At 43.7% G+C, this 16,324-nt stretch overlaps 1 protein-coding gene across 1 annotated transcript in view; it reads right to left on the minus strand.

Moving 5' to 3' along the window:
- Positions 1-246: 246 nt before the first annotated feature.
- The window catches only part of PSMA2 (proteasome 20S subunit alpha 2), a 170,850-nt gene continuing 154,772 nt past the window's right edge, over positions 247-16,324 (minus strand). The window contains exons 6-8 of the mRNA XM_069613302.1: positions 15,282-15,355; positions 642-699; positions 247-563 (exon numbers count right to left, since the gene is read on the minus strand). Of these exons, the coding sequence (XP_069469403.1) occupies positions 447-563; positions 642-699; positions 15,282-15,355 (249 nt within the window). The 3' untranslated portion in view covers positions 247-446. The remainder of the gene's footprint in view (positions 564-641; positions 700-15,281; positions 15,356-16,324) is intronic.

The raw sequence follows: 16,324 nt of genomic DNA on the forward strand, positions 1-16,324 counted from the left end.
TTGGAAAGAGGCGCATGTGGAGACCAGAAGTGTCTTTACGGTATACCAATATTTCTTGGGGCACGCAAGGGAAAAGTCCCCACTGGTCACAACTGTGACCCCCATTTGCAATAATTACAGTTTGTTTAGCGCTGATTAAGGCTTATTCCCATCTTTCAACTAGCGCTCAAATACCTCCTAAACCCAACCTACGTTACAAAACCACAGCATGTAGTTTTTCAGTTTACCGAAAACTAATTCAAAGTATTAATGGAAAATAGATCACTGATATTGTTTATTGTGATTTTCACGCATACGTTTTAAAAAGATCAGCCAAACGACGTAGAAATAAGTATTCAAAAAAAGTCAGATTAAACATTTTATACATTGTTATTCTGCGACCAAAAAAAGAAAAAAAAGACCCAAAACAGTTTTTCTACAAATTCCCTGCTTTGCTCAAACAAAATTTATGCAATAGCAGCCAGGTAATCCTTGACTTCTGCTGGAGTGAGCCTTTTAAATCCTGCTTCATTACAAATGCCAACTTCAATGTTGTCTTCGGTCATTTGCCCTTCAAAACTCTCCTGCAAGAAAAAACAGTTTTAAAAAACAGGCAACACTTAACTAGGGGGAAAAAACAATGCTGGAATTACATATCATACCTTTAATGTCAAAATGGCTGTGTGAATGGCATCTTCCAGTTCGAGGTCTTCATTGTACCTGTAAAGTTAGAGATTCATATTTCATCAAACAACTGCTTCTTAAGTTCCAATGTAAAAAGCCATTTCTGATGCATAAATAGTGTTTTGTCTGTAATTCTTTAGGCGATTTCACAAAACTGCACTCAAAACAAAGTATCATAATTCCCCATTTAGGGTTTATAAATTACAATGCTATAATGCGTTCGTGAAAGGTTCAATCCTTGAATGCAATTTATTGTATGCTTTCCAATGTCATCCTTTCTGCTCTTTACTATGGCTTCTACAACCCATTAAATTTGTTTACAGCAGAGAGTGCAGAGCCAATACTCTATGCTCTTTTTTCAAATACGAATAGTAAAGAGGCAAACAAATAACTCTTATTGTTATCTGCCTCTTGTTTTTATTTTCTATTTTTGTTGTACTGTATGCATTTTTCTTCCTACTCCATTTACTTTCTACATACCATAATTGTCATATGTTGCTGGTTTAGATCCATAAAATGACACCAGTAAAGGTATCTTATATTATCAGAGTTTGAATACCAAAGAGAACCCTGAAAGCTTATTTTGCTTCTTGTATTTTTTAAACCCATTATTTTGCAATGTATGTAATGAGGGGAACTGGAAGTTTGTGCTCTAATGTACGGCTAGATTTGGAATGTTTCCAAATGATGCAATTTTGTTCTCCGGGGTATCAGACTTGCCCCATATATTTTGTGCTCTCCTCAAGGTGGCCAGGAGGGTTTGAATATCTCGTGTGCACCAGGCATGCTGTACTATCTCTCTTGCCTACTATAACGTTTTTAAAGGTGCCAATGTATTGTTGATATGAGAAAGCTGTAGGATTCAACTTGTTGTGTAGCTATTAGCGGGTGTTCAAGTTTGCAACTTTCTATGATACTTATGTGTCTCAATCTTCTGTGTTCTGTAATGAGCAAGGAAGCATTTTTGAGGGCCACTCGGTTAGTGCTAAACGTATTGTAACATTTATTAATATTGCCCATGACCAATATTGGTCCTTGTAGCTAGTTTTAAATAATTCATTATTTAAAAGTGTAGCTCTCCAGTGTTTGATTCACCTACTTTGAAAAGTCTAAACACTTGGGGATATTCAAAGTTATGTACATCTATAAAACATCCAATAGTGGAGAAGAAAAAGTTACCTACCCGTGGTAACGTTCTTTCGATTGGATGTTCCTCCCACATATTCCTCATCTTATGATATCTCCATATCCAGCTTTGGAAGGTTTTCCAGCATGGGGAGCTGCACGACGATGCCCGTCGACCCGATGTCCCTCGAGAGCCTCCGTCACAATGTCGACGTCATCACAGGTATATAGCGCATGCAGCGACTGTTGGTTTCAGTTTTTTGCGTGAACTGGGTTTTCTGACCCAGCCCTTTAAGACGAGGTAGCAATACTTTGAGATGGATGGATGGAGATGCAGAATATACTCCAACATCAATAATCAAACTGACTCAGGAAGTTGGCAAAGTGTAACTGTTACAACGAACGAACGAACGAACGAACGAACGAACGAACGAACGAACGAACGAACTCGCTCGATCTTCACACTCAATGCATGTCATAAAAAATTCAACTTTTATAATGAAAACTCGTCATCATTGACGTCAATCTACGTTGCAAACTACAAAAACCTACTTGGGAAGGTGATATGCTTACAGGGAACATCTAGGTATACATTCCATACTTGGTAGGGAAGGTGATTGGGTCCCTAACATCAGGTGGGGCAACTTAACCCTCCTCTAGTGCAGGTCACTACGAACGTCATCAAGTACACAACGTCCTATTGGTTATACAAACTATGGGGCTCTCTATTACTTGGCACCCTTGTACCCCTCTAATATTCCACCTATGCATGCAGCACGCAGGCTAACATCTGGGTGCTGTCCATAACCATAGCTTCCCACCAATTAGTCTGTTCATCTATCATCACCCTTGCAGTCTGCCAGTCAATTAAGCTTTGAACTTAGCCTTGACAATGTTCTCTGAGCTCGAGAATATGAGGGAGTATAGGCATACTCTTGTCTTCTGTTTCCATACAGCTCGTCTCAGTGTCTATTCTCATCCAACCACGTGACTGCAGACCGTGTTTGAGTCTTTCTGCATTTAAAATACTATTAAATGATGAACCTCTGACATCTCAATGTTCTCACGGCTCACCTAAGACAGGAGTTTTGTTCTTTCACATGTTCTGTAACCACTGCTTCGAACATTCAGGCCCAAGGTGGCCTTGACTTCTTAGTGTTGAGCCAGCTAAGCCCTTCCTTGGTTCACCTCCATGGTTACGTTTTCGATTTCTAACTGCGACATACTAAAAACCCTCATTTTTACTGGATCTAGCTCTGCTAAACTGCGTAGTGGAATCATTCAAAAGTTCATGCATTTCCTCTGCATATACATTGGCGCATCGTCGTAATCTATTCACTCAGTAGCCAGCCTTTAAGAATACTTTGTCTGCTTGCATTATTGCATCTGTACAATTGTAAAACGACTTGATAATGTCTTTATTATTTCTGTAGCATGAACAGTCATCTCGAGCATGTTGTTCATCTTTGGCACCTCCTCCTTAGAGTGCCTATAGAGCGTTTATGTTCTCTCGTCTTGGCATCTGTTCTGGGTGCATCAGCTCTGTTCTTTATGACACCAATCTTCTCTTTTGCTTGGTTTTCATACTTCTTCCAGGATTTCATTCAAATGGCCATCATATTGTCGTGTAAGCATGTATCGCTTTCTCAATGGGAATCTTACTTCCAGGATTCTCTTCGGTATTGGTACTCTCACCGGCATTGCATGCGTCTCACACTCTGGCTCCCAACATATAGGCAACATGGGAGAGGAGCTTTGGGTGGGGGTACATGGCTCCACCTCTACATGCGTACTTCCAGTTTTCTCATGAATGTACCTTACGCCCGACAGTTACCCGCCCTTAAAGGGCATAATCTGCAATTTCAAGGGAATTCTACTGCGTTGTAGGTTTTGGAGGTGCGATGAGGAATATGTGGGAGGAACAACCAATTGAAAGAATGTTACCACAGGTAAGGAACTTGTTCTTCGAATGGATTGTCTCCTCCCTCGTGTTCCTCATCTTATGATAGACTCACAAAGCAGCGTTTGCATTTTTGGACGAGGGGAGTCCGAATTTTCAGTTTCAATAAGAATTTAGGAGTTCCTTATTGGTTTGTGTGTATATAATGTAACACCGCCTTCCCAAAACCACCTTCCCTGCCTGAGGAAGAGTGCAGACTATAATGCTTGGTGAATGGGTCGACGGAGAACCATGTGGCTGCCACACAAATATAATGAATTGAGATGCCTCTCTTTAAAGGCAGGGGAAGGAGCGCCCATGGTCGAAAGAGCTCTCAGACCCTCAGGAGGATATTTTCTCGCTAATCTGTATCATTCAGAAATTCCTAAAATGATCCACATGGATAAGGTTTGTTTTGTGACTGCCGTACCCAGTTTATGGCCCGTGTAATTGACGAAAAGCTTATCATCCCGTCTTAACTTATACATTCTGGATAAGTAAACGCTAAGTGCACGTCTTGGGTAAAGCCTGTATAATCTCTCCTCTTCCTTTGCAGGATGAGGTGAAGGATAAAACAACAGAAGTATGATTTTTTGAGTTAAATGAAACGCAGACAATTTTTGGTAAAAAAGTAGTTTTAACCATGGGCCACTCTAACCTTGAAGACTGTAAGGAGGCTTGCAGGACAAGGCTTAAAGTTCACTCACCCAAAGGGCTGATGTAAGAGCAATAAAAAGGATGGACTTCAGAGTTAGTAATCTTAGAGGGCAGGAATCAATAGGCTCGAGTGGAGCATACATGAGAAATAGCAAAACCAAATTGAGATCCCAAACTGGGACTTGAAATGCGAACGGAGGGGCTACATTTGTCAATCCGTTCAGAAATAGTATCACTAGTGGTATTTTGAAGAAAGATACCTCTTCAGAGGAGCACTTAAAAATAGCTAGAGCTGCCAGATGCAACAAGAACGATAACATCATATGCGTGCTGCATGTAAAAGGGTCCACATTCTTATCCCTGCCCCAGCTGCAGAACATGTTCCAACGGCAGAGGTATAAGGATTTCATTGTTGGACTTCTGGTCGAAAGCAAAATCTCCATTATGTCGTTCGGGAGGTCCCAATCCTTTTATCTCAACCTCTCAGAAATCATGCATGAAGGTTGGGCATCTTCACTTCTGGATCGAGACCTGACCCTCCGGTCACAAGAGAAGGTCCTCTTTGTGGAAGAAATATTAGAGGGCAGATGGACATGTCCAGAAGGTCCGGGTACCACGTCCTCCTGGCCCAATATGGAGCAATTAGGATCATGTATTTACCGAACGTTCTCAACCTCCGGGTCACTTCAGAAATGACTGGGACTGGAGGAAACGCGTAGAGGAGTGGAAACTCCCAGTCCACTACGAACACGTCTCCTAGAGCTCCTCTTGGGCGAAATTCCCTGGAGCAGAACAGTTCACACTTCCGGTTGACACTGGTCGCGAACAGACCCACTTGTCGGATTCCCCAAAGGGTGAAGATCTCTTGAAGGACATCCTGTGCTAGTCCCCACTCGTGGGAGACTGCTCTGCCTGCTCAAAGCATCCGCCGCAGTGTTCTCTCTGGCTAGGTGAACTGCCGATAGGGAGATTCCTTCTTGAATTGCCCAGAATCAGAGCTGCATTGCTTCACTGGACAGTGGTAGTGACCCTACGCCTCCTCTCTTGTTGAGGTAGTACATGGCCACTGTGTTGTCCGTCATTATCAGGACATTCTTTCCCCGTACAGAGGGGAGAAAGGCCTTCAGCGCTTGTTAGGTATGATTTTCATAGTAATGATAAACCCTCCTGACCTGCATCAACCCCAGAACCTTTGGCCTTTACTGGTGGATTTTTTTTTCCTTATACCCCCTCTAGTTTATTTATTTTGACATTTATTTAGGGCGCCAGGCCCAAGGTCGATCAAGGAGCTTGGTAGAACCAATAATTCGGTTTGACATGAAAACATTAGCAGATATTAGATGGTGGATGTTAGGTAATAATTAGTGCACTCCAACTGGTGTGGGACCACACAAGACTTCTCTTGGTATTAGGTAAACCACCTTTTAATATAGCCTTTACAAGTTGGTAGTGTGGCTGAGCAGCCAGGCTTATTTTAAGAGGGGTAATGTGAGCTGTAGAGCTGTTCAATGAAATCAGTAAATACAGGTATCCAATTAAACACTTTCACACTTAGTTACATAATACATTATTTATTTACGCACAAAGATATGTAAAGCATTCTTTAAAAAGCAGTAACTAGCAGTATCAAATTCCAAGTTTCAATTAAAAAAGTGAACAATAAAGCAGGTTGAGTAATTAATTCATATGTTACACATTTCCCAGCTCCCAGAGGTGACGTCATTCGAGGTCAGCATAACACTTATTTTGTATCACCTTCTGCTGTATTGAGTTATTAAGAAGGGAAAGGTTAGGGTTAGATCAGAACAGATTGGGAGGCCTTTAGGGAGCCAGGACAGCCAACGTCCATGGGCAAGTCAAAGTTCTGATGCTCTTCTTAAATAGTCAGTGTTCAAAAATAAACCACAGCAACTCAAGGGGAGTCACTTTAAAGCAGCACAAGTTGTAAGGCCAGTGCAAGTGAGTTGAGGTCAACTCAGTGTAGGGTTAAATAGCACTCCCAAATGGCAAAAGTATAATGTACCCCAATCCCCACAGTACCTTTGAAATGAAGTTGTTCCTGCAGGATGCCTTCTGGTTGCAGCGCAGCAGACCCTTGTTCCTGGTCCTTGGTCATGGTGACGAAAGAGAGTACTTCTGGTGGGCTCTTGTGGCAGCACTCGAGAGAGGGACCTCTGCAGCAATTGACTCCTCAGCATTCAGTCGCTCTTTGTGGTTTTGGTGCCTTTTTTTCAGCGCCAAAGAAGAACGAACAGCTCTGGTTAGAAGTTCCTTGATCCCTCGGTCCTGGACCCTGGTGAGGGGACTCTGGATGCAGATTTCCTGCTTCTGTAGGGTCCTCTGGATGCCCACGTAGTTTTGGCCAGATTCGCAACTTTCGAAGGCAAGGCATTCACAGACGGCCGAGGTACCCCGGGTATTGGTATTCTGCAGCCTTTGAAAGTTGCAGCAAGTCAAGGGTTGCGCCAAAATAGAGTTTGTCTTGAGGCTAGTTGGTCCAACCAGCCTAAGGGAGGAAGTCGTCCCATGAGTCATCCCTGTCGATTTGAAAACTGGTTCAGCACAGCTGCAGGGCTTCACCGGACACTTTACGGTCCAGGACGGTGCTGCTGGCGTCTTCCCTCACCTTCTGCTTCAGATGTTGTCCTCCAGTGGTCGACTCTGCTCTGAATACCCAAAACCTCACTTTTTATGCAAGTTCCCATTCATTCACATCCCTAGGCTGTCAACCACATAGCAGGGTGGCGGTTACATGAGGAATGGGTAAAAGGAGTTACTATGTAACCCCCAGCACGCCACATAGGGAGGTCTATGCTGGACCCATAAAAGTAAAGGTAAGTAAGACGGGTCATCTTACTATTCTTGGGAACAGTAGTTCACGGAAGAAAATGTAGTTAAAACATTAAGAGAAGTCCAAGGGACCTCTCAGTGGCACTGCACAAAAGGTGCTGTGTGTCACAATTCAAAAAGCAGAGGCCTATCGAGTTTATCAGAGTCCATAAAACAGTAAGTAACACAGAAAATCATAGTCAGGAAAACACTTGAGAGAGTGAGAAAAAGTCACTCACCCAGGAGTAAAAATGAAAAAGCTCTGAGTACAGTAAAAGAGCTGGGGTTCTCGAAGGTTAAAGGGAATTGGCACAGAAATGAAACTTCTCCCTAACAGCGCAGGAAACATTCTTGTGATGTATGAGCAAGAAACGCTTTTGAGGAAGAGTGAAGTGTCAATCATCTCTATGAATCTGGGAGAAAAGCAGAGTTGTGAGCTGGTTACGGAATGCCCAATAACCCAATAAGAGTGTTAAACTCTCAAGGATGGTGGGAGATTGTTCCAGCTTTTGGGAGCAATAACTGGGAAGCTGGGTCCCCCATCTCTTTGGAGGCGGAATTTTGCGGTGTTGAGGCTATTTGTGTAGGTTGAGCGGATGAGTCTGGTGTTTGAGGTTTTGGAGAATATGGATGTGAAGTATCTTGGGGCAGAGTTTGAGATACATTTGTGAGTTAGAACCAAAGTGTTGAAGCGGATGCACTCTTTGAAAGGAAGCCAGTGTGTTAGGAAGAATTCTCAGAAATGTGCTAATTCCCTTCACCCTAGAGACCCCCAGCAACTTTGCTGGATTTTGAGGACTTGATTTTTACCTGGATAGAGTGTGAGCCTTTTTTCCCCACTCTTTCATGTGTTTTGATGTGTGTTTTACACTTGTGTTCTTTGATTATGGAGTTTTAGATAACTCCATAGGCATCATCTTTTCATGTGTGTTACACAGCACCCTCAGTGCAATGACAGGGATGTCTTTTAGACTTCCCAAAGGTTTAAACTACCGTTTCCCAGAGAATTTTAAGTGAAATTGACTTTACGAGTCTTTCCAAATTCCTAGACCCAGCACACACCATGTAACAATGGAGTACTAGAGGCGTTACATAGTATCTCCTGTGTCTAAATATTCATGTAGCAGTCAAATGCTACCCTTTCCTATTGAAAAGGCTGGTGGCAGTGGTTTTACAACGAACTACCATGATTTTTCCCGACCGCGAACATCAGTAGCTAAAAATCGAGGGAGCCATGTTTTTCAAGAGACCCCCAGCAACTTTGCTGGATTTTGAGGACTTGATTTTTTTATCTGGAGAGAGTGAGACCCTTTTTTCCCCATTCATGTATTTTAATGTGATTTCTGAACTTTGTGTTTCTTTCGGTTATGGAGCCTGACAAATTCCATAGGCATCATCTTTTACATTGTGTGTCACAGCACCTTCAGTGCAGTGGCACAGGGAAGTCTTTCAGATTTCCCAAGGTTTAAATACCTTCTCTGGGATAAACTACTGTTTCCCAGAGCAGTAAAGTGAAATTGACTTTACTTACATTTGTAACTTTCTAGACCCAGCCCACACTATCTTACAATAGGGTGCTGGAGGGGTTACCTAGTATCCCCTTTGCCTAGCTTCGCATGTAACATTTTTAATGTTACCCTTTCCTCACTGAATGGCTGGTGGCAGTGGTTTACTTTTAACTACTGTGGTGTGCATTTACCGCGGGGCTGTGTTCGCAGCTGCAGTAAAGCACCCAAGGGTGCCATTTTTGGAAAAATTGCCCCAGTCTTCTTTTTTCGCCATTTCTTTGTGGAAAGGTCCTTCTTGAGATTTACTGTGTGCGCCAAACCAGTTTTGGTCCCTTTGCTCGCTTTGCCTTTGGCGGGATTCACGAATGAAGCCCGCCTCGGGCTCCAGGGTGTCTGGGGTGGGCAGGAAGTGAGGGAAGTGCCCGAAATTCCCTGTGCTTAGTCTCCTACGAGACCCAAATGCACTCTGTAGTGAATGACCGGCTGACTGTCCGGCAAGGACAGCCACCCTACTGGGTGACTGACAGGTAGGCTGGAACGAATGGGAGAGAACTGAATAAAAGGCGAGGCTTTTGGCTTGGAAGGCAGAGTCGACCACTGGACAAAGGAACCGAAGAACTTGAAGAGGACGCCTGTTGCAACTCCTGGTCCGTTGGTTTGCCCGGTGAAGCCCTGCTCCTGTGCTGAAACTCCATGTATTGACAGAGAAGCTCCTGCAAGGACGACTTCTCCCCTTGAGTCGGTGGGAGCAATCAACTCCAAAGTAAGCCACCTGGACATTCTCTTGGAGCTTGCTGACTTTCCACAGAGTTGCTGTTGGAAACCGAAACGCCAGGGAGAGGAACACCAGATTGTGTGTGTGTGTTGCTTTTAAGCTGGCCAAGAGCTCCAGGAAGATCATCTGTGCTCCCAGCAAGCAGGACTGACTGAGCCCCCTCAAACAGAGTGCAGGACCCCAGAAGCAAGGAAAGTCCATCTCGACAGCCAGAAACCGCAGTGTTGCTATTTGAGTTAGACGCGAGGAGCTGAAACACTGAACAGTCACTCGTTTTAAGATTGCTGGCTGCGAGCGGTGACTGCCCCATTGCAGTGCAGGAGTCCCCAGAAGTCCTCCCTCTTGCCCCTTGACTGAGGCCCAGGAACAGTGAGATCTGCAGGGCTGCTCAGGAACAGAAGTCATCTGCTACACTTTTTCTTCAATACAAAAGGTGCTGTAAAAGTCTGAGAGAACCCTCTTGCTGTAGAGTTGCTTGCATCTTCTACTACTCACAAGTCTAACAGCTTGTGGTCCTACATTGATTCTTCTTTTTCTTCAAAGACTTCTGAAACATAGTGCAACAAATGTTCTTACTTACCTGCAAAGAAGTGCTTCAGCTCACATAGACTTTTTCCCATTGACTTTGGCTCAGCATGTTCCACTGAATGACTCTTATTGGGGAATCTGAAAGTAATTGCTTACTTAAAGAATATTTGTGGTCTCTTGTGTGTTCCAATAACCTTTTCCTTTGACTTGCTCCTAAATGATTCCAAATACAACAGTGATATATTAATGTCCCCATCACCCTAGCTATTGAAGTCACCTGAGGGTGTAGGTTGTGTCTGTGGGTCATCCCGAAAGGGTACTCACAGATTTAGAGACATTAAGAGTGTGTATTTTGTGAAGTATATTTGAGTTTTACTGTTCTATTGCTCCCTTCTGAAGAAGGTGACAGATAAATTAATAATTGTTTATTCAAGAAGCCTTGTGTGCAAGTTTATTTCAATACTGTGAATCTGTGCAACTCCCCTACAGCTCATTGACCCCTCTTGAGATAAGCCTGCCAAAGGTTGGGTTCCTATTGTCAGGGGTGTTGCAGTGCACCCAGAGGGTACTGCATACAATCTTGCCTAACAGAGTGCAAGTTTCCTTTTTTTGGCAGCCCTTAAAGCGTTATTCTGTCTGATTTATAGCTTGTTGATCTTGCCAGCTGAAGTGCCTGCCAAAAAAGGGCATTGCAGTAGTTCAGCCTGGATCCGATCAGTGCCCTTGCGATAGTGAGGCAGCTTTCTGAGGAGACGAACGGTCGACAAGCATAGATGTTTTGTAATGTAAGTGTTAGGCAAAGTTTGTATGTAGTACCCTCTGGGAACACTACACACAACTATGACTACAGGTGTAAGCAAACCAACCTTTGCTATAAGTCTGTACTACAAAGTTTTGGTAGCAGGGCTGAGCAGCCAGGCTCTCAAGAGGGGAATGTGAGCACTAATGATGTTACACAGAGGTCTACAATCACAGGTGTTCAAATAAACTCTTACACTCAAGGTTTCCTGGATGAATACTTATTAATGTATTTATCAGTCAGTTATAAGATATTAATTAGAAGGAGGCAATTATATGATAACACAAATATACTTCAATACTTTTGAAGAGTAAAAGGTAAAGGGTATCAGAACATAAAAAGACTACAATTATTATTCTTAGAAGGTGCAGATACCTTGAGTTCACCAGAAGAGTCAATTCAATTCAATAGGCTAGGCCAAAGTCAATGGGCTAAAGTCTTGGATAGGATAAAGCGGTTCTGGTAAGTAAACGGTAAAGTAGTTTGTAAAAAGAAGAATCATATGTTGGGTCACACGCTGATTAGGCCTGCGAGTTGCAAATGTTTCAAGCACTTTCACAGCGAGAGGCAAGTTCTCTCAGTCTTGTTTCACAATACCTTACAATGAAGAAAAAGAGGCAGCTGAAGACTTCTGTTCCCGGCAGTTCCTGCAGATCTCGCTGTTCCTGGGCCTCAGTCGTGGGGACAAGAGGGAGGATGTCGGGGGACTGCTGCACTGCACTGGGGCTGTCAAAAGCTTGCAACTGGCAAACTTCAACTCCGGTGGCTGTAAGTAAAGCACACAAGCTGGTGTCCCTCTCTCTGGTCCTAAGGTTTCCTGCAACAACTCTAAGGAAATTCTACCAGCTCCAAGATGGGTGTCCAGGTGGTTTACTTTGGAGTTGATTGGTCCCACCAACTCAAAAGGGAGAAGTCGTCCTTTGCAGGGCTTCTCTATCGATGCAAACTTGGCGATTCGGACCTGCAGCAGGGCTTCACCGGGCAACCAACGGTCCAGGAGTTGCAGCAGTCCTCTTCAAGCTCTTGCTTCGTCCAGTGGTCGACTCTGCCTTCCAAGCCAAGAGACTCGCCTTTTATTCAGTTCTCTCCCATTCATTCCAGCCTAGCTGTCACTCACACAGCACGGTGGCTGTCCTTGGCGGAGAGTCAGCCTGCCAATCACCACAGAGTACATTTGGGTCTCCTAGGAGACTAAGCACAGGGAGTTTCGGGAACTCCCTCACTTCCTGCCCACCCCTACACAGTGTTTGGTAGCAGAGCTGAGCAGCCAGGCTCATCTCAAAAGGGGAATGTGAGCAGAAATGATGTCTACAATCACATGTGTTCAAATAGACTCTTACTCTCATGGTTTCTTGGTTAAACACTTATTAATGTATTCAATAGTCAGTTATAAAACATTCACTAGAAGGAGGCAGTTAGATATCATACATAAATATACTTCAGTACTATACTCATTAAGTTTCTGAGGCCTTCGGACTACTTTGAAGGAGGAGCAAAATGGCATTCAGAATACTTTGAAGGAAGAGCAAAAAGGAATAGGTTTAGAACATAAAAGAATTACAAGACAGTACAGATACTTTGAGTTCACCAGAAGAGTCAATTCAATTAAATAGGCCAGGCCAAAGTCAATGGGCTAAAGTCTTGGATAGGATTCAATGGCTCTGGTAAGTAAACGGTAAAGTATTTGTAGAAGTTCTTAGAAGCAGTTTGTAAAAAGAAGAATTATATGCTTGGTCACAAGCTGATTAGGCCTGCGAGTTGCAAAGGTTGCAAGCATTTTTACCGTGAGAGGCAAGTACTCTCAGTCTCGCTCCACAGTACCTTACAAGTGAAGAAAAAGATACAGCTGAAAACTTCTGTTCCTGGCAGTTCCTGCAGATCTCGCTGTTCCTGAGCCTGTCGTGGGGACAAGAGGGAGGACGTTGGGGGACAAGAGGGAGGACGTTGGGAGACTCCAGGACTGCACTGGGACTGGTCACAAAGCTGGCACTTGGCAAATCTTCAATTCCGGTAGCTGTAGTAAAGCACACAAACTGGTGTCCCTCTCCCTTGTTATAGTTTCCTGCAGCACTCTGAGGACATTCAACCAGCTCTGAGATAAGGTGTCCAGGTGGCTTACTGTTGAGTTGATTGGTTCCACCAACTCAAAAAGGGAGAAGTCGTCCTTGAAGGGGCTTCTCTGTCGAGGTGAACTTGGACATTCAGACCTGCAGCAGGGCTTCACCGGGCAAACCAATGGTCCAGGAGTTGCAGCAGCCGTCCTCTTCAAGCTAGTCTTCAGTTCTTTCGTTCCAGTGGTCAAATCTGCCTTCCAAGCAAAGAGACTCACCTTTTATTCAGTTCTCTCCCATTCATTCCAGCCTAGCTGTCACTCACCCAGCAGGGTGGCTGTCCTGACCGGACAGTCAGCCAGCCAGCCAATCATACCAGAGTGCATTTGGGTCTCCTAGGAGACTAAGTACAGGGAGTTTCGGGCACCTCCCTTACTTCCTGCCCACCCCAGACACTCAGACGCCAGAGGCGGTCTTCAGTCCTGAAGCCTGCCAAAGCCATACGAACAAAGGAACCAAACCTGGTTTGGTGCGCAGAGACAAACACTAGAAGGACCTTTCCAAAAAGAAAGAGCGAAAAAAGAAGACCGGGACCCGTTTAAACAGAGGGGCTTTGGCGCCATCTTGAAAAACATGGCTCCCTCGATTTTTAGCTACTGATGTTGGCGGTCGGGAAAAATCATGGTAGTTTGTTGTAAAACCACTGCCACCAGCCTTTTCAATAGGAAAGGGTAGCATTTGACTGCTGCACGAGTATTTAGACACAGGAGATACTATGTACCCCCTCTAGTACTCCATTGTTACATGATGTGTGCTGGGTCTAAGAATTTGGAAAGACTAGTAAAGTCAATTTCACTTAACATTCTCTGGGAAACAGTAGTTTATCCCAGAGAAGGTATTTAAACCTTTGGGAAGTCTAAAAGACATCCCTATGTCACTGCACTGAGGGTGCTGTGTAACACACATGAAAAGATGATGCCTATGGAGTTATCTAAAACTCCATAATCAAAGAACACAAGTGTAAAACACACATCAAAACACATGAAGGAGTGGGGAAAAAAGGCTCACACTCTATCCAAGTAAAAATCAAGTCCTCAAAATCGTCTCTAGGGCGAAGGGAATTAGCACATTTTTGAGAATTCTCCCTAACAGGGGGTATATTGCCATCTCCCAGCACTCCACATAAGGTGGGTGTGCAGGTTTCACCAAATAAAATGTAAAGGGGATCTAAAGATCCTTTCGACCCTTGGGAACTGTAGTTCTCTCAAGGTTAGCCAAATAAAGTTGAAAGGGGAGCCCAACCCAGCAACAATAGGCAGTATGTGCCAAAAGTTGTCAAAGAGGATAGAATGAAAAAAACACTGCGGAGAGTCTAAAAAATGACACCCATAAAAAGAGTAAAAGACTCAGTGCGGAAAAAGGTTCCCACTCACTCAGGTATAAGGAAATAAATTCACCAGTAAAGCAAAATGTTCTGGGATTGACACAGGTAAGGAAGACGTATCATTACTATGAAAATCTTACTCAACAGGCCTTGAAAGGAGTACAATTATTCTTACCATATCACTTTGCTGCTGCATCTAGAGGCAGAAAGGCTGGGGATGGACTTGGCACCTCTGGTAAGAGGGTAAGCAGCAGAAGCATTTCCTCTCTGGCACACAGTCTTTGCTGTCCATGGTATACACGTCTCTCTTATCTACAGGTGGTCTTTAGCAGTAGAGACAAAAGCCAAGTCTCTGAAAGCCTCAATCATGCATTGGACCATAGGGAATTAAAGGGATTTTTCACCTATTGTTCAAAACAATCTAAGCCAATAAAGGTATTCCAAACAGAAATGTCCACTCAAAACTTGCACGTATGGGTACATGTGGCTCAAGGCAGTTCAAAGGAAAGTACAAACAAATGGAAACAAATTCCTCCATGGCCAAAACGCAACCTGAAAATAACATGTACGAGACAATAACTGGTACACATTTCAGGCCTCATTGGAGAAAGGGAGAAAACGAGCACCGTGGACAAGCAGTGTACATGTATTCCAATTTGGCGTATAAATCTCGTTTAAAGGCGATTGCTTGGTTTAAATTCCTGCCCACTAAGTGGTGGACTAGAAGGAACAGCCCAATGCCCAATTCTCCCAAATAGCTACAAGAAAATGAGACTTGCAATTTTCACATGTTGTCCCTTATCAAAAAGATAGTGGTCAATGCATTTCAGCAGGTTTAAGAGTAATGCATCTCCATCTGTTGGCTTGAGACTCAACAGCAGTCAGTTGAACTTCATAAGGTGAACACCTATTCCTCATCCCACCGCTCCACACTTCCAATAAAATGCCAAAACAATGCCTTTCACATGGTGCACAATTGAATATTATTTGGCTCAAAGGCCCAATGTTAAATTACATCTTTACCTTTTTTCAAGGAATGTTTTTCCATTCACATAATTCTTTCCCATAGCAGTTGCTTTCCATGCAAAATAGGCACCCTACACGGGGGAAAAACATGGTTCAGTGGCAAACATTTATCTTTCGTTTAATATTTCAGACAACTTTGAAACTACACATTACCTTATTTTCTACTACAACAATGTGATGATTAACCATTCTATTGTACGTTATAGAAACCTCTACAAAAGTGGCTCGAGATCAAGATTCATCCAAGTGAATAGGTCTGGCTACTGAAAAAGGCACAGGGCTTGCCTAGCTACTACAAGACTTTGGTAGCTTGTGCTACTATCTTGCCCAGGATTTAATGGACTAAGACAAAAGCCATTATATCAGGAGCAGCACATTCCCAGACTATTTATGCTTCAAGCGAGTGGGGCAAGGGGTTACCGAGAAGTCCGGAACGGGGCAGGGAGGTTTTTGGTAGAAAGCACACTTTACCACATGTGGTAGAACCCTGTACTTTTTTACTGGCATTTTAGGTTGATGACCTTTTTTGAGCAGGCAGGCTTAATCCAAAACATGACAGAGCAAGGCTCAGTTTTTGTTGTGCTCCAACTTAAGAGCCCACATGTTTTCTAAAGCAAGAGTACCCCAAAGGTACCCATAGCCTCCCAGAGTGAGTACCCACTCTCCGTTAGTCATGTGGCTAGGCTGGTGGTGGCTTTTTTGCCTCTAACAATTCTAATGGGTGGACTCTGCTGGGTCCTTTTTTAACACCCTTCTCCATTCATCAAAATGGAGGTGGCCACTGTTTTCCTCGAAGTTCTGAGGTGACCTACCACTATCCTTTGTTTCTCTGTGGGTTGGGAGATGGCCATTTATGGCCACTGGGTGTGTGCATCTCCCTCGACTGGAAGCTGTAGCCATCTTGAAAACTGTTCCAAATCGCACATGCAGATGCCTGTCTGGGATAGCATGGATTAATTCCTTTGTGCAAGAAACCCTTCTAGAATGCCTGGAGGGATGGTCTGCTGTCAATGGCTGACCACACCTCAGTTTGAATTGTG

This window comes from Ambystoma mexicanum, chromosome 5p, assembly GCF_040938575.1.
Source record: "Ambystoma mexicanum isolate Mex_15411 chromosome 5p, UKY_AmexF1_1, whole genome shotgun sequence".
Classification (NCBI taxonomy): Eukaryota; Metazoa; Chordata; class Amphibia; order Caudata; family Ambystomatidae; genus Ambystoma; species Ambystoma mexicanum.